At 31.5% G+C, this 21,119-nt stretch overlaps 2 protein-coding genes and 1 pseudogene across 3 annotated transcripts; all 3 read left to right on the forward strand.

Annotated features, from left to right (window-relative positions):
* The first annotated feature begins 972 nt into the window (after window positions 1–972).
* On the forward strand, window positions 973–3,990 carry LOC107418764 (protein DETOXIFICATION 16). The gene is made up of 8 exons (XM_060814206.1): window positions 973–1,361; window positions 2,045–2,589; window positions 2,728–2,814; window positions 2,928–2,984; window positions 3,077–3,315; window positions 3,491–3,609; window positions 3,705–3,791; window positions 3,884–3,990. Exons 1-8 carry the CDS (start codon window positions 1,083–1,085, stop codon window positions 3,941–3,943), a joined length of 1,473 nt encoding a protein of 490 aa, XP_060670189.1. The 5' UTR covers window positions 973–1,082; the 3' UTR covers window positions 3,944–3,990.
* A 7,884-nt stretch (window positions 3,991–11,874) lies between these two features.
* Window positions 11,875–13,813, forward strand: LOC107418765 (protein DETOXIFICATION 16-like; annotated as a pseudogene).
* A 2,048-nt stretch (window positions 13,814–15,861) lies between these two features.
* LOC107418767 (protein DETOXIFICATION 16) lies at window positions 15,862–19,220 on the forward strand. 2 transcript variants are annotated; one of them, XM_060814731.1, is made up of 8 exons: window positions 15,862–16,196; window positions 17,118–17,662; window positions 17,825–17,911; window positions 18,016–18,072; window positions 18,184–18,422; window positions 18,578–18,696; window positions 18,789–18,875; window positions 18,963–19,220. In XM_060814731.1, exons 1-8 carry the CDS (start codon window positions 15,909–15,911, stop codon window positions 19,020–19,022), a joined length of 1,482 nt encoding a protein of 493 aa, XP_060670714.1. In that variant the 5' UTR covers window positions 15,862–15,908; the 3' UTR covers window positions 19,023–19,220. The 2 variants fall into 2 exon arrangements, with proteins under 2 accessions (XP_060670714.1, XP_060670715.1); XM_060814732.1 differs by lacking the exon at window positions 18,789–18,875.
* Window positions 19,221–21,119: the final 1,899 nt, after the last annotated feature.

The raw sequence follows: 21,119 nt of genomic DNA on the forward strand, positions 1-21,119 counted from the left end.
TTATTTATTCATTTTAATGTTAAATACCGTACAAATTACTTGGTAGATGCGTTTGACCTATAACGGAGCCACATTCACATGAAATTATGACACATTCAACCATAGGGGCCCAAACCACCTTTTCGGCTTCGGTGGTTGGATCACGGTTTTCAAAATTATATACATAATATATCAGCTTCTAGAATTTCTTTAGAACAATAGTTAAGTTAATTACTTTAAATAATATATTTGCTCTCCCAATTCTAAATTGGAACTATAAAATCTATATACATTTTTAAAATTTTACTTTTTGTTGTTATTGATAACAACTTACATAGTAATTTTAATTGGGAGTATTTAATTTTATTATTTTTATATTAAAAATTTTGAAATTGAATATTTTTATAGTAAATATTAAAATTACCATTTGATATGTAAACTCCATTTGTGACCGATAATATTTTTTATATTTTATTATTTCAAATTATATAATTTTGTTTACCTTGTTATTAATTAGAAACCTTACCTTTTTATATAGATCAGAAACTTTAGTCAAGTAATGAAACTTTATATTGTTTTTCCTATTTATATTATAATTATGTTTTAATGGAAAGTATTAATGTTATTTTCTATTACGCTTAATATTTGATTTAGATAGTATTTTGTAAAATTTTCATTAGTATGTTTTGTAGTTTGGTATTGACATTATGCCTGTTAATTTGCATTTTTAATTGAATTTATAATATTTTAAAAAATATATATTTTTTGATCATTTAAAAAAATATTTTAGCTTTTAGATATTGACAATGTTGTTCCCTAAATATATTCGCTAATATTATTACTTATTTGTAATCAGTATTTTACTAATCTAGATGTTTTAAAAATAATAATTATATGTAATTCCGTAAAAAATTATTAACAATTTATTTTAGAGATTTTAAATGTAATATAAAAATTCTACCATCAATTATAATTTGACCATCCAACAAAAAATCAATAATCTGCTTCCCCACAAAGAAGGATTTCTAGCTCCACCAACTCTGCCTCGGCCTTTGCCTCTGCCTCCGATTCCTGTCTCTCTCTGTCTGAAGCTTTAGCAGAAAATGGAGAGTGACCAACAAAAGCCGTCTCTAAACACACCATTGATTAAAGTTGTTCGAGAAAATGGACCTGAAAAGTATGCAAGTCATAGGAAAAGAGAGGTTGTACTTGAAGAAGTAAAGAAGCAGCTGTGGCTAGCAGGTCCTCTAGTCTCAGTGAACCTATTGCTCTATTGCTTACAGATGATATCTGTTATGTTTGTTGGTCATCTTGGTGAGTTACATTTATCTGGTGCTTCCATGGCTTCTTGTTTTGCAGCAGTCACCGGTTTCAGCTTGCTGGTGAGTTTTTATTTTATTTTATTTTTTTTGGGTTGTGTGTATGAGTGTGTGCACGCGCGTGCCTCTGTTAGGTTTTATTTTATTTTATTTTTTATTTATGGTTACGGTAGTCCTTTTCGTTTTCTGATATTATTTTCGAAAAGATAGAAAAGCCATCTGGAAAAGAGTTCCGAGTAATTGATTGAATTTTGAAAGTGACCAATTGTGTTCATCTATGCGTAGAGTTTCAGTCTTTGCACAAATTGCTTTCGGTGTCGTAATGAGGAACCAACTTTACATCATATAATTGAAAATTCACTTCCCAAATTGCTATGTGAAATGTATGTACCTAAATTTCATATCTCTAGCTTAACGATTAAGAACCTCAAGACGCAGTATCACTTGACAAATCCTTAGCTCACACTAGACCTACAGTCAGATCATGCTGACTTAATTTGTTCTAAATTGTTAATAATTAGTGTAAGCAAACAAGTAGACTGGATTAATAACTTCAGCCCCAAACATTGTGTGAACTAAGTATTCAGTAACCAGTTTTGTACCTTAAGCTCTTGATGGGATCTTAAAATCTATTACAAAGTTTCTAACTGTAATGAAAAATCATTATTTAGTTTCAAGTATGGGGAAGATTGTAATTTTCATTTTTTTTTTTTTTCCAATACAAATTGTTTGTTTTGTTAGTATAGATGGGATTGTCAACTGCACTGGAGACATTATCTGGCCAGGCATATGGAGCAAAGCAATATGATAAGATGGGCATATATATGCAGAGAGCTATGGTTGTTCTCTTACTTGTTAGCATACCTCTTGCTATTATTTGGGCGAACACAACATCTATTCTAACTTTCCTCGGCCAAGATGCTGCAATAGCAGCTGAAGCAGGACAATATGCTCGTTTCATGATCCCGAGCCTTTTTGCGTATGGCCTTCTTCAGTCTTTGATCAGATTTTTACAGACCCAAAACATTGTTTTCCCAATGATGCTGAGCTGTGGAGTCACAACTTTACTCCATGTCATTATATGTTGGGTTCTGGTATTCAAATCTGGGCTTGGAAACCGGGGAGCTGCTGTGGCGAATTCCATATCTTACTGGATCAACGTGTTGTTTTTGGGACTTTATGTCAAGTTCTCATCTTCATGTGCAAAAACTTGGACAGGGTTTTCGAAGGAATCTTTAAGAAACATCCCAACTTTCCTTAAACTTGCCATTCCTTCAGCTGTCATGGTTTGGTATAAATCCTATTTCATTGTGTTTCCATATAGCATGGTCTTAATTGTTTGCTAAATTGTGTATTTCATTATCCATTATAATTTACCCTTTGATCCTAATACAGTTTTACCATGATGTTTCACAATGGTTATGAACAGCTTGGAGATGTGGTCATTTGAAATGATGGTTCTTTTATCCGGTCTTCTTCCCAATCCTGTTCTAGAAACCTCTGTTCTTTCTATCAGGTTAGATTTGAAGTACATTAACAACATAACTTTCCTCGACTTTTTGGAGGCTGGAATTCGATTTAGGATTCTGCTTTTCTCAATTTTTACTAACTAAAATCTATATTTTCAGCCTTTAACACAGCCGGAATAGTATGGATGATCCCATTTGGACTAAGTGCTGCTGTAAGGTGAGCCTTAGTGACTACAATCTAATTACTGATGTATCTACATATTGGTTACAAATAATATTTTTCTTGTTTTATGTTTCTCTGATTTACAGCACTCGGGTTTCCAACGAATTAGGAGCGGGACATCCAGAAGCTGCTCGATTAGCAGTGACTGTTGTTTTGATCGTGGCCATTACAGAGGGTTTATTAGTTGGAGCTGTTCTTATATTGATCCGTAAAGTCTGGGGTTATGCTTATAGTAATGAAACAGAAGTGGTTAAATATGTAGCAACAATGATGCCAATTCTTGCATTAGTCAATTTTATAGATGGACTCCAGAGTGTTCTTTCAGGTTTGTGTTTTTTCCAATCTTCTCATAATTCCTTATAAGAGCAACATGATCTTATAGATTTTGTGATTCGGGTTTGATGAGAATAGAGTTGAAGGACTTTCCGTAATTTATAGCTAATTGGTAGAATTTGATACCTGGTAGAAAAAAAGAAAATAACAAATGTGGACATTTTTAGGGAATGCTAGAGGATGTGGATGGCAGAAGATTGGAGCTTATGTGAATCTTGGATCTTACTATTTGGTGGGAATTCCTTCAGGTGTTTTACTGGCTTTTTTCTTCCATATTGGTGGGAAGGTTTGTTTTTAGTAACTTGGTCTATTTATTTTTTTCATGTTAAAACTTAGAATACAAGCAAAGAAATTGACTTTGCGAATTATTGGTTTGAACAGGGTCTGTGGTTGGGAATAACATGTGCACTCATTGTACAACTTTTATTTCTGTTTAATATCACCCTTCAAACCAACTGGGAACAAGAAGTAGCTTTTCTCTCTTTCTTTGTCTGTCTTTGCCTCTTTAATCTCCATTTATTTTGTTCAATAATTTTAATTTCTATCATTTTTATGTGTAGGCAAAGAAAGCCACAGGAAGGATCCATGACTCAAAAATTCCTGTACAAGTAGTCCAATGATATTCTTAATTGTGACTGCAACAGGCAAAAAAAAAAAAAAAAATAAATTTATTGACAATCTGTGGAAGAACATAACAATTGGTATATTGGAATTTTATAAGAATGAAGGAAATATATCATTCATTGGCTGGGGTTGATGAAGACTCAAACTTGCACCTTTCATAATGTTGCTGGTATACAGAATAGGCCTTTGAAGTTCTTTTTACTCAACATTTTGATTTCATGTGGAGGATTCACTACGCGAAAATTGATATCTAGCGACACTTATTTAGCGACGCTACGAAACAAACACGTCTGAAAAAACAAAACCGCGACTCTGAAGTTAATGCGTCAGTAAAAATTCAATAAATATACGACGTACTATATAGATTGTGCGTCGCCTGTTCTCTCCTCCACTTTTTTTTTTAGTTCTTTTAATTAATCTTAATTTAACAACAAATAACCCATAAAGATATTAGAGCAACATAACTGAGGTTGATTTTTTTTTTTCTTTTTTGTTATACGTGTAACAGGCGACCCACTAGTAAGATTGTGCGTCGCCTGTTCTCTTTTCACTTAAGATTGTTTAAACATTTAAAAAAAATAAAATCAAAATCGGACCATAACAAGAATTGAACCCAGGACCTCATACACTCTTAGGAAATCACCACACCACTAGGCCAAATCACTTATATGTATTAATATAGCAAACATTGGCTAATATAGTGTTAGGCGACGCATTATTGAAACAATGCGTCGCCAAATACAAGAACAGGCGACGTATTCCTCAACAAATGCGTCGCCTGTTCTTTTTTTTTTTCAATTTTTTTGTTTAAACATTTAAAAAAAAATAAAATCAAAATAAGACCATAACAAGAATTGAACCCAGGACCTCATACACTCTCAGAAAATCACCACACCACTAGGCCAAATCACTTATTTGTACTAATACAGCAAACATTGGCTAATATAGTGTTAGGCGACGCATTATTGAAACAATGCGTCGCCAAATACAAGAACAGGCACGTATTCCTCAACAAATGCGTCGCCTATTCTTTTTTTTTTTTCAATTTTTTTGTTTAAACATTTAAAAAAAATAAAATCAAAATAGGACCATAACAAGAATTGAACCCACGACCTCATACACTCTCAAGAAATCACCACACCACTAGGCCAAATCACTTATATGTACTAATACAGCAAACATTTGCTAATATAGTGTTAGGCGACGCATTATTGAATCAATGCGTCACCAAATACAAGAACAGGCGACGCATTTGTTGAGGAATGCGTGTTCTTTTTTTTTTTCAATTTTTTTGTTTAAACATTTAAAAAAAATAAAATCAAAATCGGACCATAACAAGAATTGAACACAAGACCTCATACATTCTCAAGAAAGGCGAAGTATTCCTCAACAAATGCGTCGCCTGTTCTTTTTTTTTTTTTTCAATTTTTTTGTTTAAACATTTAAAAAAAATAAAATCAAAACAGGACCATAACAAGAATTGAAACCAGGACCTCATACACTCTAAGGAAATCACCACACCATTAGGCCAAATCACTTATGTGTATTAATATAGCAAACATTGGCTAATATAGTGTTAGGCGACGCATTATTGAAATAATGCGTCGCCAAATACAAGAACGACGTATTCCTCAACAAATGCGTCGCCTGTTCTTTTTTTTTTTTTTCAATTTTTTTGTTTCAACATTTAAAAAAAATAAAATCAAAATCGAACCATAACAAGAATTTAACCCAGGACCTCATACACTCTCAGGAAATCACCACACCACTAGGCCAAATCACTTATTTGTACTAATACGGCAAACATTGGCTAAAATAGTGTTAGGCGACGCATTATTGAATCAATGCGTCGCCAAATACAAGAACAGGCGACGCATTCCTCAACAAATGCGTCGCCTGTTCTTTTTTTTTCAATTTTTTTGTTTAAACATTTAAAAAAAATAAAATCAAAATAGGACCAAAACAAAAATTGAACTCAGGACCTCATACACTCTAAGGAAATCACTACACCACTAGGCCAAATCACTTATATGTACTAAAATAGCAAACATTGGCTAATATAGTGTTAGGCGACGCATTATTGAATCAATGCGTCGCCAAGTACAAGAACAGGTTTTTTTCAATTTTTTTGTTTAAACATTTAAAAAAAATAAAATCAAAATAGGACCATAACAAGAATTGAACGTAGGACCTCATACACTCTCAGGAAATCACCACACCACTAGGCCAAATCACTTATATGTACTAATATAGCAAACATTGGCTAATATAGTGTTAGGCGACGCATTATTGAATCAATGCGTCGCCAAAAACAAGAACAGGCTGTTCTTTTTTTTTTTTCAATTTTTTTGTTTAAACATTTAAAAAAAATAAAATCAAAATCGAACCATAACAAGAATTGAACCCAGGACCTCATACACTCTTAGGAAATCATCACACCACTAGGCCAAATCACTTATATGTACTAATATAGCAAACATTGGCTAATATAGTGTTAGGCGACGCATTATTGAATCAATGCGTCGCTAAATACAAGAACAGGCGACGCAACAAATGCGTCGCCTGTTCTTTTTTTTTTTTCAATTTTTTTGTTTAAACATTTAAAAAAAATAAAATCAAAATCGAACCATAACAAGAATTGAACCCAGGACCTCATACACTTTCAAGAAATCACCACACCACTAGGCCAAATCACTTATTTATACTAATACAGCAAACATTGGCTAATATAGTCTTAGGCGACGCATTATTGAATCAATGCGTCGCCAAATACAAGAACCGACGCATTCCTCAGCGTCGCCTGTTCTTTTTTTTTTTTCAAATTTTTTGTTTAAACATTTAAAAAAAATAAAATCAAAATCGGACCATAACAAGAATTGAACCCAGGACCTCATACACTCTCAGGAAATCACCACACCACTAGGCCAAATCACTTATATGTACTAATACAGCAAAAATTGGCTAATAGAGTGTTAGTCGACGCATTATTGAAACAATGCGTCGCCAAATACAAGAACACGTATTCCTTAACAAATGCGTTGCCTGTTCTTTTTTTTTTTTTTCAATTTTTTTGTTTAAACATTTAAAAAAAATAAAATCAAAATCGAACCATAACAAGAATTGAACCCAGGATCTCATACACTCTCAGGAAATCACCACACCACTAGGCCAAATCACTTATTTGTACTAATACAGCAAACATTGGCTAATATAGTGTTAGGCGACGCATTATTGAAACAATGCGTCGCCAAATACAAGAACAGGCGACGCATTCCTCAACAAATGCGTCGCCTGTTCCTTTTTTTTTTTTTTTAATTTTTTTGTTTAAACCTTTAAAAAAAATAAAATCAAAATAGGACCATAACAAGAATTGAACCCAAGACCTCCTACACTCTCAAGAAATCACGACACCACAGGCAATCCTTCTTGAAGAGAATACGTCGCCTATTCTCTCAATTAACAAAAACAAAAATTTTGAAAGACATGCAAATTTTATAAAGAATAAAGGTGTACTTGAAAAACAGAAAAATAAACAGCAATCTTCGATATTTTGCTTCGGATTTTTAAGAAATATTTTCAGTTTTTATTTGTAGTTGAAAAATAAAAATATTAATCAAATAAAAAAAATGCAATTGGGAGAAAAGGCGCGTTCTTGCCATTTTTTGAAAATTTTTGGCGCGTTTTTAAATTTTTACGCGCTCCTTTAAATCCATTTTTTCTTTTTTAAAACTACATCAAGTACACCACCTAATCGATATTAGATTTGGAAGCAATCTAAGAGAGACTTGAAGAGTGAGATATTCCAGGTTTCATTTTTCATTTGCCTACGTTGTCGTCGGCCGAGAAGCTAGATTTCTCTTTGTCGCCCTCGTGATTTTTTGGTTTTCTTCTTTCTTTATCTCCATCGTTTAGGTGAGTTTCTTTTTTCTTAACATGAGGTGGGTTGTTTTTTTTTTTTTTTTTTTTTTTTTTCATTTTAACTGCAGCTTAGGTTCATTGGGTTTTATTAATCTTGCTTTTTTAGAAATTATGTTTGTGATATTGCTTGACATTATTTTGCTAAGTTCAACAAGTATTTTGTGTTGAAGATTAACTTGAATCAAGATGGTCTATTGTTTTAACTTCACCACAACATCGTACGGTTGTTGAAGAAGATGTTCTTGGAGATACAAAGATGGCTCACAATCCATTTGTCATATAGTTGCCAAGTGTCGATGAAAATGATAATGAGGATGAATGTGAGAGTGACTATGTTTGTAATGACTGTGAGGGGAGAAATGTGATTCGTCAAATCTTAAGAACAATGGTAATATTTTTTAAATTTTCATTTATACTAAATTACAAATTTAATAATGATTAATATTTTATTTATTTTGCATAAGTGCTAATAACTTTTTTAATGTTTCCATATGCAGTATGAGGATGTAATATCGTCAACAAGAGGTCAACTTCCATCTCAATGAATATGCATTCATGGAAGTTTAATTAATATTAAATTTGTTATGAAAAATACAATAGCTTGCAAATTATGTAAAAATATATCAATGAGATGATATTTAATTTATTTGATAATTAATTTGTTATGACAAAATATTTATTTAAAATTTTTGTATTCTATTTATTTTGGATGAAGCTAGTTTTCATTTTTTTGTATTTTAATTATTTTTATATTTTTACTATTTTAATCACTTTTCACAAAATTAAAAAAAATAAAAAAAAAGAAGGGGCGACGCATTAAGAAATAATGCGTCGCTAAAAGTGTCGATCCGTCGTTAAATAGGCGACTCTATTAATGCGTCTCTAAATAGGCAATTCTACTAATGCGTCGCTAAATAGTCAACTCTATTAATGCGTCGCTAAATAGGCGATTCTATTAATGCGTCGCTAAATAGTCACTTTATTAATGCGTCGCTAAATAGACGACTCTACTAATGCGTCGCTAAATAGTAAAATGCGTCGCTAAATAGGCGACACTAATAATGCGTCGCTAAATAGTCAATGCGTCGCTAAATAGGTGACTCTATTAATGCGTCGCTAAAAGTAAATATGAGTCGCTAAAAAGTCAAAGATAGGCGACTCTTATAATGCGTCGCTAGTTGTCTTATAGATTTAGCGACAAGACATTAGGCGACACCGTGCGATACGTCGTTATTTATTTTGTGCGACGCATTTATTGCGTCAGTTATCAACGTGATTCTAGTAGTGATTTTTCTTTTTATTTATAATATATGAAGGAACGATAGAATGATTGTGGATTTAGTGGAGGATTGGCTTCTTATACCCATGTTGTATTTATTTTATTTAAAGGCTTAATTGGATGTACTGTGAGAATAGCAAGTAATGACAAAGTTACTGTATACTCAAATAATGGTTGAGTTCACATGCCCTTTTGTTGGAGGTGTAGCAAACTAAATAATTTTGGAGGAATTTTTTTTATTTTAACCTACCATATAAAATGGAAATACACAAGCCAACTCTAGATCTAAAAACTTATCATGCACATGGCACCTTTAAAGTTGACTTTTGACTAATTCGTCTTATAAAATATTTACATTGCATTGATATGGTGTCTAACCTTGTAAATAACAAATAATTTATTTAAAAAATATATATTTTAAATTTTAAAGTTGTATAAATAATAATTATCATATCATTATAAAGTGCAAATAAGTTTGGATGAAGATTTCCTCAAACAAAAAAAAAAAGTTTGGATGAAGTTTAAATGATCAATCTACCTTTGATTAATTTGTACCAAGATGTATATGATAAGAAAATAAGATTTAAAATAGGAATTGATCAATTGATCCACTAATCCATCATAGAAGTAGTTTTCCATAAATAGTGTCAACTAATTAGCTAATTTAGCAATAGTTTTCTTTGCATTTATCAGTGTGCTTCCTTCCATTAGAGGATTTCTGTATACAGTGAAATTCTCTATTATTGTTCTTTTACTTGTTAATTGAGTGATATTAATCCCATGATTGTAGATTTGATAAAGCTTGATTGGTTTTTTCTTTTACTAATATATATTATATTGTTAGCAAAATTATTTATCAAAAAATTATAATTTTTTAAAAAATTTATAAATACTTATTTATTGATAAATCAATAAATTATTTATTTATAGATGAATAAATAATCTCTTTAAATGAATATTTTTTTATAATTTATTTATGGATATTCATTTATAGAGATTTTATTATATAACCAGCCGTATACAAAGACATCTTTAAGATCTCCTTTATTAACTTTTGGATTGGTTTAAAAGTTAAGATTTAAAGATATATATAAAATTTATATAAAATCTCACAGGGTTCATTTTACTTTTTCTATGTTTTAATATTTCATCAAAATCATGTAAATTTTAAATATATTTTTAAATCTTAGTCCATTGAAGAGATTGAAGTATTGATGCAGGAGATCCTAATGAAAAATTTATCAGAGTCTCTTAATGCTGTGTATTTGTATATATATTTGCATTAATTTATATAAAAAGTAGATAAAAATTTACGCAATTATTTTCTAGAATATCCATGAGCTTGTGCAAACCGTGTTCTTCGAATTTGATTTTGGTCTTTAGTTTGATCTATAATAATATAATTAAAAGTACGTGGCTTTGTTAATTAATTTTATTTTGCAAACCAAACTGGATTTTTCCAAAAAGGGAAGTATTTTATTATTATTATTATTATTTTTCCTGTTTTCTTTTCGTAAATTAATCGATTAAAATAATGTAGGGAGTTTCTATTGGATAAAATTATATGTGCATATTCATAATATGCTACATATATTATACATGGAAGGTATGTTATACCTATTGACTAAACATCAACGTTTTGCATTCTTTAATTACCCAACAAAAAAAAAAAAAAAAAGGAGAAAAAAACTTTTTTGCATTCTTTATGACAAATGGATGAAAACAATAACACAAGTAGGACATTTTATCCAAGAAAACAAAATACAACTTGGATTATGTTTCCGGTTTTTCTGCTAAATGCCAACACATGAATCTGCCGCGAAAACAATTTATTTGTCTTTATGTAACTTTTCTAAAATATTGTAATTTGTTTTACTTTATTTTTTGCCTTCATTGTGGTTATACATCTTATCTACTAATTGTTTCTATATATATATATATATATATTTTTTTTTTCCCCCCTTATATTTTGGTCAACACCAATTGTTTATAATTATTCATTGACCCCCACATCTTTTTTCTCCGGAACTAATTATAAATAAATAATGAACTGCGACAAGTTATCAATTTGGTGTCATTACAATGATAACAAAGTTAACGTGCCAAAATTGTAATTATAAGCATAAAAGGCACATTACTAAGAACTCTGCCTCTATCCAAAAATCTAAGTAGAAAATGGAGAGAGAGGAACAAAACCAATATTCAGACACACCGAGGATCCAATTTTGTGAAGAAAATGGTGGTCCTGTAGGGAATGGAATAGAAATAAGCCATACGAAAAAGGAGATTGTTGAGGAAGTGAAGAAGCAGTTATGGCTAGCAGGGCCTTTGGTATCAGTTAGCATATTGGTGTATTCCTTGCAGATGATATCAGTGATGTTTGTTGGTCATCTTGGTGAGTTACCTTTATCTGGTGCATCAGTGGCTACTTCGTTTGCAATTGTGACCGGTTTCAGCTTGCTGGTGAGATTTTTTTTTTTTTTTTTAAATTTTAAATCTTTATTTTGTGGGTTTTTTAAGTTCTATATATGTTTATGGAAATCATTTGCATTTTCTATCTTCATTTTCACCAAAGATAGAAAACCCATTTAAAAAAAACTGCTTTTGTTTTCTATGTTTATGAATAATGTTATACAGAATGCATATATTGTTTTCAAAAAGGGAAAGATTATTATTTATTTAGTACTTCATTTGCTTAAATCCATATTGTTGGTTTTGTTTGAATAGATGGGATTGTAAACTGCATTGGAGACATTATCAGGGCAAGCATATGGGGCAAAGCAATATGATATGATGGGCATACACATGCAGAGAGCTATGGTTGTTCTCTTACTTGTTAGCATACCTCTTGCTATTATTTGGGCAAACACAAGATCCATTCTAATTTTGCTTCGCCAAGATGCTGCAATAGCAGCAGAAGCAGGTCAATATGTTCGTTTTATGATTCCGAGCGTTTTTGCCTATGGTCTTCTTCAGTGCTTGATCAGATTCTTACAGACCCAAAACATTGTTTTCCCAATGATGCTGAGCTGTGGAGTCGCAACTTTACTCCATGTCATTATATGTTGGTTCTGGTATTCAAATCTGGACTTGGACACAGAGGAGCTGCCATGGCGAATTCGATCTCTTATTGGATCAATGTGTTGTTTTTGGGACTTTATGTTAAGTTCTCATCTTCATGTGCAAAAACTTGGACAGGATTTTCGAAGGCATCTTTGAGAAACATCCCAACTTTCCTTAAACTTTCCATTCCTTCAGCTGTCATGGTCTGGTAATTTCTAATTCATTGTGTTCTTGATCATTGTATATTATGGTTATTGCATCCATATCCAGTTTACCATGATGTTTTGTAATGGTTTTGAACAGTTTGGAGATGTGGTCGTTCGAAATGTTGGTTATTTTAGCCGGTCTTCTTCCCAATCCTAAGCTAGAAACCTCGGTTCTATCCATCAGGTTTTATCTGAACAGTAATATTAATTATTTAAACAATTAATTATTTTGTTTGTAGAAATTACAAATTTTACTAACTAAGACTATATTTGCAGCCTTAACACAGCGGGAACAGTATGGACGATCTCTTTTGGACTAGGTGCTGCTGTAAGGTGAGCTTTTGATGCAAGGCATATACTACTAAAAACTGGTTGTTGTTGTTGTTCTACATATTGTTTACAAATGAATATAAAAATGACATTACATTTTAACGCATTCCCAGAATTCTGATTTAACATTTCTCATGTTTACTACCTTTTCTTCTTCTTCTTCTTCTTTTTTTTTTTTTTTTTTTTTTGGTTTTTCTGATTTGCAGCACTCGGGTTTCAAATGAACTAGGAGCAGGACATCCAAAACCAGCTCGTTTAGCAGTGCGTGTTGTCTTGTTATTGGCATTACTGAGGGTTTATTGGTAGGATTGGTGCTTCTATCGATACGCAACATTTGGGGCTATGCTTTTAGTAAAGAAACAGATGTGGTCAAATACGTATCAAGAATGATGCCAATTCTTGCGGTGGTCAAATTTATAGATGCACTCCAAAGTGTTCTTTCAGGTGTTTCCTAACTTTCTCATGGTTCATAAGAACAACAGAATCTTGTACATTTTTCTTTGTGAAGTTGACACCGTTTGAAGTAAAATAATAATATTAAATAACAAATATGAACATTTTCTTAGTGAATGCTAGAGGATGTGGATGGCAGAAAATTGGAGCTTATGTGAATCTTGGCTCCTATTATTTGATTGGAATTCAATCTGCTATTCTATTCGCATTTGTCTTCCATATCGGTGGAAAGGTTCGTTTCTTTCGTGCTTTTCAATTATTTTTTCCATGATAACTTCTAATACAAGGAAGGAAAATGACTTTTTTATGTGAATGATTGGATTGAACAGTGTTTATGGTTGGGAATAATATGTGCACTGGTTGTACAACTTATAAGTCTGTTTACTATCACCCTTCGGACCAACTGGGAACAAGAAGTAGCATTTCTTTGTCTCTGTCTCTTTAATCCCATTTATTTTCTTCTGTATTTGACTTTCAGTCATGTTTTATGTATATAGGCAAAGAAGGCTAGAGAAAGAATCCATGACTCAAAAGTTCATGTGGAGGTAGTCTAATGAATAATATGCTTCACTGTAAACACATGTGCAAGATTTAAATATTTGTTATGTAGTGAGACAATATCCCACAATTCATGCGTTACCACACATCTGGAATGGAGTAGGTTCGGCATGCAGGTTCATGGTATGGATTTGGCAGAAGATGTTTCAAAATTGGAGTATGGTGTGGTAGTACTAGTACCTTACTAGATTTCACCTTTTTGTATCTATGAAAAAGCTTGTAGTGCAATGAGCCAAGCAATTGCATATTATTGAGTCCTATGGTCTTGTGTCCTATCCGATCAATAGAAAATTTTGTCTCATTTTCTCCTCTGCTCCAAGGCTAGCATTCCATTTTCCAATTTCCGATATTCTCAACTTTTTTTCTTATCTCTCTTATTTCCTTAAACATTTATTAGCACCAAACAGACAAACATAAGTACTGAAAGTTTTGGATTTTATGCGAGTGGAGGATATGACATCATTGGCTGGGGTTGGTTTATCACATAGGCCTTGAAGGTTTTCACTCCACCTTTTGATGTCATGTGGAGGAATATTTCTTTGTATCATAAATGTATACAGATGAATGATAAAATGCACCTTGGTGTATATATATATATATATATATATATAGAGAAAGAGAGAGAGAGAGAGAGAGAGAGACTTTTACAGTTGGAGGAAATTATAGGCCAGTCACATCACTTGTCCATGTGGCATCATTGCTATGTAGAGAAACATTTAACGATGGAGATCTTATATTTTTATTTCATAGAATCTCAATTCATTAAAAATATTAGTTTTTATATTATCACTTACTTTATTTTAGAATCTCAACTCATTTAAAATAATCACTTAGTTTATTTTTTTATTAATATTTTTAAATGAGTGATATTAAAGGACATGGATGGTAATGACAAAAAAAAAAAAAAAAAAAAAAACGAGTAAAAGATCTAAATCAGAATGTTAATTTTCGTATTCTTACTTTATCTGTGAATGTAAGGAGGAATATATAATTATTATTTACATTTTATGTTTCCTTCTTCTAAAAATAAATAAATTAAAGAAGGGAATTCTAGGGATAAGATTATATATACATATATCACCTATGGGAAGTATGTTAAACTACATTTTACTAAACATCGATTTTTTACACGGGAAGGCAACCACTTTCTCGTGCTTTCGAATCCCAACCCCAATATCAAAATATTATTTTATATTCTTTCATCACCAATATGGGAGGAAAACAATAAGATATTAACTGGGACATATAAAAAAGACAAATATAATTGGATGTTGTACAAAAAAGCAAATACAATCGGATTATTGTTCCTGTTTAATTTTGTGCTAAAAGCAAACTGAAACTGCCTGCAAAATATATTCATCTGTCTTCATGCATGCAACTATTTTCTTATTTTTTATTGTTTGCTTAATTTGATTGTCTTCATGTAACTTGATCAGAAATTGTTTGTAAATCTTTTCATTGGTTAACAGTGAAATTGTTTATGGTTATTCGTTGACCACCCATGCCCTTTATAAATCAACTATGACAATCTATCAAACATATGTATAATTCTGTTTTACTTCATACACTAAAGAAAGTATCCATATTTCACTTATCAGATTTGTTGCAAACGTCTGATCTTCATATACCAGGGGAGAGAGTTTGCATTTTCCTAATAAATTGATTAAATTTGATTCCACATTTTATATACCAAATGCAAATGCTGGTGACACCCGTGCGGATTGTAAACAAATTAATTATTTCATTAATATCTCCGTGATCTATATTAGACATGATTTTCTAATTCTATTTTTTAAATTATGAAATTTTGCTTGAATTAAAGGTATAAATGATTATTTTCTTGCTAATGCGTATATTCATCAATTAAAAGTAAAGTGAAAATAGCAAATCTTATATAATGGGGTATATAAGAATTAAGAACCACTAGTGGATTAGGGGATAGAGATTACAACTCATCAGGATGACATGAAATATCCAGGTGTCCAAGGTTTGTGCCACTGGGCTGTCTGTGGGGACTACATGTTGTCATGCAACTAATGTTTGAGTTCTCACATACAAATTCTTCCATTAAAGCATATATATGTATAACCTCACATTGCTATGAAGGTCTCTGGCTCAGTCACTCTTGCTCACTCTAAATCCAAGTATAGAAAAATGGAGAGAAATCAGGAACAAATGCCATATTCAAACACACCCCAGGTTCAAGTTGGAGAAGAAAATGGTGGTGCAAATGGAAGAGATGAGAAGAAAGATAGGAGAAGTAAGATCATTATGGAAGTGAAAAAGCAGCTATGGCTAGCAGGGCCTCTGATAGCAGTGAACATGTTGCTGTTTTGCTTACAAGTTATATCAGTGATGTTTGTTGGTCATCTTGGTGAGTTATCTTTATCTGGTGCTTCTGTTGGTACTTCCTTTGCAGCTGTTACAGGTTTCAGCTTGCTGGTAAGCTTATTATTATTATTATTATCACTACTATTATTTTAATCTTCATTTTATTTATCTATTTATTTTTCATTGAAACATAGAAAACCAGTTTGAAAACTGTTTTTGCTCAGATTAGTATTCTTTTTCTCCCACTTTTGATATTATCCTTATTTTTAACGCCTGTCCTTTTCTTCCTTTGCTTCTCTACACATGTATTCTACATTTAATCATATGCCATTCTTCTTGTGCACAATGCATTTCTTTCCTTCATCCAGCTATATTTTTTTGTTTTGGATAGTTGCTTAACTTTTTCTACAGCCCCAATCTTTTGCCACGTTCTAGCCATGCATTGTACAATTGATTTATTTAATATTTCAAATTAATTGTTGAGGATAATACGGAATTTGGTTGTGGGTATTGACAAAAACTTTTTCAGTTCATTGAATTTTGATACTGACCTCACAGGTTTGGAAAAATAATAATAAATAATAATAGAAACCTAAATTTACTTTGAAATTCTGGTTTTTGTTTCCCCAAATTTGGTTTAGTACATGCATTAGTGTTGATTAATAGTTTCAGGCTTTGCACATACTTTTTAAGTGCCCTAATGAACCGCTTGTGAAAAATCATCACCTTAAATTATAATTGAAGACTAATTAAATGAAATGTATACACCTAGTTTTTTTCTGGCATAATAAGAACCTCAAGACTGTATCAATGAGTCCCACTTAAGCTGGCAAAAAGCCATAGTTTCATGAAAACTTGATTTGTCCTTAACTATTAATAACATAAGCAAACAAGTAGTTTGGATTCATTTACCCAAATATTGTGCACTAAGTATTATACAAAATGCTTATATTGTTTGGAGAAAGAGAAGGATTATTATTATTATTATTATTATTATTATTTCATCCAAAATTGCTTGTTTTGTTTGAATAGATGGGACTGTCAACTGCATTAGAGACATTATCAGGACAGGCATATGGAGCAAAGCAATATGATATGATGGGCATATACATGCAGAGAGCCATGTTTATTCTCTTACTTGGTTGCATACCCCTTGCTATTATTTGGGCAAACACAAGATCCATTCTAACTTTGCTTGGCCAAAATGCTGCAATAGCTGCAGAAGCCGGACAATATGCTCTTTTTATGATTCCGAGCATTTTTGCCTATGCTCTTCTTCAATGCTTCTTCAGATTTTTACAGACCCAAAACATTGTTTTCCCAATGGTTCTTAGCTGTGGAATCACAACTTTACTCCATGTTTTTATGTGTTGGATTTTGGTTTTTAAATCTGGACTTGGAAACAGAGGCGCTGCCATGGCAAATTCCATCTCTTATTGGATCAATGTGCTATTGTTGGGACTTTATGTCAAATTCTCGTCTTCATGTGCAAAAACTTGGACAGGGTTTTCAAAGGAATCTTTTCGAAGCATCCCTGCTTTTCTTAAACTTGCCATTCCTTCAGCTGTCATGATCTGGTAATAATTTCTACTTCATTAAATGTAGTGGTATTTTCACTAGTAAAGCTATATGAAGAATTCTGCATTCCATTTTAACCTTTATATTTTTCTCTATAGCAAAGTTTTACCCTTGCATGCAAATGCAGCTTACAAAGTTGTTTTTGCAACGCTTATATATAGCTTGGAGATGTGGTCATTTGAAATGTTGGTTCTTTTATCCGGTCTTCTTCCCAATCCTAAGCTAGAGACCTCTGTTCTCTCTATCAGGTTAAACATTATTTATGTCATAAATTTTATTCAGTTTGTTGGTTGAATTCTTATTCAGGATTCTACATTTTTTTTATTTTTACCATCTAATCCTATCTTTCCAGCCTCAACACAGTTGGAACAGTTTGGATGATCCCTTCTGGACTTAGTGCTGCTGTAAGGTGAGATTTAATGGACAGCATACACAAGCAGTCACTACGATCCCCAACTATGGTTTGATATTTCTCATGTTTTCAACTTCTTTTTTTTTTTTTTTTTTCCCTGATTTACAGCACTCGGGTTTCAAATGAATTAGGAGCGGGAAATCCAAAAGCAGCTCGTTTATCAGTTTTGGTTGTCTTGGTCTTGGCCATTACCGAGGGTTTATTTGTGGCATCAATCCTTATAATGATACGCAACTTCTGGGGCTATGCTTATAGCAAAGAAACAGAAGTGGTCAAATATGTATCAAAATTGATGCCAATTCTTGCGGTCCTTTGCTTTATAGATGGACTCCAGAGTGTTCTTTCAGGTTTTTCCTACGTAAAAACAAAATCATCTTGTACATTTCCTTTATTTATCATAGAAAAAAAATTAACTTTTCTTATGACATATGACTATTTATTTTGCATTTTTTGAATATATATATATATATATGTATTTTTTATTTTATTTTCTTCATCTTAGGGAATGCAAGAGTATGTGGGTGGCAGAAATTAGGAGCTTATGTGAATCTTGGATCCTACTATTTGGTGGGAATTCCATCAGCTGTTCTACTGGCTTTTGTCTTTCATGTTGGTGGAAAGGTTGATTTCTAACGCTTTTTAACTTTTATTTTCATGCTTTTCTTGGAATGCAAGCAAGAAATTAATTTTGTGAACTATTTGGTTTTGAATAGGGTCTGTGTTTAGGTATAATATGTGCACTCGTCGTGCAACTTTTATTTCTGTTCACTATCACGATCCGAACCAACTGGGAGCAAGAAGTAGAATCTCTATCTCTATCTGTCTCTTCTCTTTCTTATCTCCATTTATTTTCTTCATCTTGACTTTCATGATCATTTTATGTACAGGCAAAGAAGGCCACAAAAAGGATCCATGACTCGAAAATACCTGTACATGTAGTCTCCTGATATGCTTAAGCTATGACTGCATTAAAGAAACTTCACTGGAATTTTCTATTACATGTACAAACTCATGTATGGATCATCATTGGCCTATGGTTTTACTCAACTATTTGATATTATGTGGAGTAAGCATTTTATCTAAAACATATGTACTGAAATAAAATACCGTTTCTTGATATCCAAGAACTAGTTTCTTTTTCCATACTTGCTTTGGATTATTGCACAATATGCATGGATAAGCATTGTATTCTGTGGCATTACATAAATCCTCAGAAGTAAGAAAATAATTAATTGATTTTTTGGAATGAATCAAACGGAGTTGATTTTGTTTTTGTCTGCTATTTGGTAGCAGGTTAAATAAATCAAACAATTTTGTAAGATAGGTGATTAAGTAGAACCTTTTGAATTTCAATAGTAGTTGCACTCGAAGAAAAGCATGAAAGATTTTGCTTATTCCACTCCAAGAAAAGCAAGAAAAGCATGAAAAACAATTTTTGCTATTAGAATTTTAATATTAAAAGATTAAAAGATGAAATATAATTAAATGTTCCAAATTAATATTAGTCTTTCTAATGTGGAAATTAGCCACACACATTTACATCTCAATTCAAAACTTTCATCTTTCTTTATTTGGCTAAGCTAAAGCCAAAATTACACCAGCTGCCATGTTGCACAAGGAATAAAAGAAAAGTTGGAAAAATGAAAATAATAGGATCATAAAACCAATTAGAAGCCACGATTCAAATCATCTACTTTGCAATTTCAGGCCCAAGTTTGTCAGCGACATCAAATTTGCCCTTAGACACTTGCAACTTTACACTCCATTACACAAACAACATTCTTACACATCGAAAAAATAAACCAAGCCTAAGTTATAATTTTCTTGCTATCCAATATCCCAAATAATATATTTTTTTTTAAGTAATCAAACTTTTGAACAATTTGAAAATGTTTAATTAAGTAGCTCTGAGCATTTTCAAAATTATTTGGTCATATATGTCATAGCCATTTAAAAATATTAATTTAGTTGCACTCTATAAATTTAATTAATCAATATCCTTACTAGAAATTTTATATAAGGATAAAAATATAAATGTAGTGCAACTAGTACTTCACTTTATAATTTGTGGCTACTTAATTTGACTGTGAACTAGACATTCAATTGGATAAAAAGGACTCGGTTTTGGCAATTCTTTGAACATATACGGAAAATTGGTAAATCAAAGAAATATGTAAACCGAATTTTTTTTTTTCTGAAGAAATAAATAAACCAACAAATTACTAGCTAGCAAACAAAATCTAAATATTAATGAGCAGATGAGATTTGTGATGTTTTTAGTCTCATTTTGCAACCAAGGCTTATTTCATGTCGAGATGAATCAGTCAGAGGCAGACCCACATAGGGTCCGTGCCCCTCCTCAAATTTTTTATGCGATGAAAATTTTATTGTTTGTTTTATCAGATTATCGTTTTATCCTTGTACAAATAAAGTGTGTCCGCCTCACCTTTTATCCCTTCTACAGTTTGATTTTTTTCTTTTTTCTTTTACCTTTTTTTTTTTTTTGTGTCTTAATCCCTTTTTCTTTATCACATCTATATATTATTTTTATTTATCTCTCTTATATAGAACCATAATAATGATATTTATCTGTAATATATTTAACAATATAATACTTATTTAACTAATATTTTTAATATAATATTATTATACAAGCATACTGTTAAATGCAATTATTTAATTGCAAAAGACTATTCACAGTATAATTATTTAAATTTTGTTTGAATTTTAAGCTGTTATCTTTTTAATTGCACATATTTTTTGTTCTTTTTTTTTTTTCTACTTTTCAATTACTTGTTTAAATCCTAACAAAATCACAATTTTGTTTTTTATTTTCTGCCAAAGTATTTTTTTGAAAGATACTGCCAAAGTACTTAACCTCATATTTGTCTATGTAAAAAAAAATTAAAAACGATTGAACAGTTACTTTGCTTGATACTCCAATTAATTTGACAACAAACAAAAGTGTTACATATATATATATATATATATATATATATATATATATTTGTAATTCTCAACACCATAAATTGGAAAAAAGAAAA

Source organism: Ziziphus jujuba, chromosome 2 (genome assembly GCF_031755915.1).
Source record: "Ziziphus jujuba cultivar Dongzao chromosome 2, ASM3175591v1".
Classification (NCBI taxonomy): domain Eukaryota; kingdom Viridiplantae; phylum Streptophyta; class Magnoliopsida; order Rosales; family Rhamnaceae; genus Ziziphus; species Ziziphus jujuba.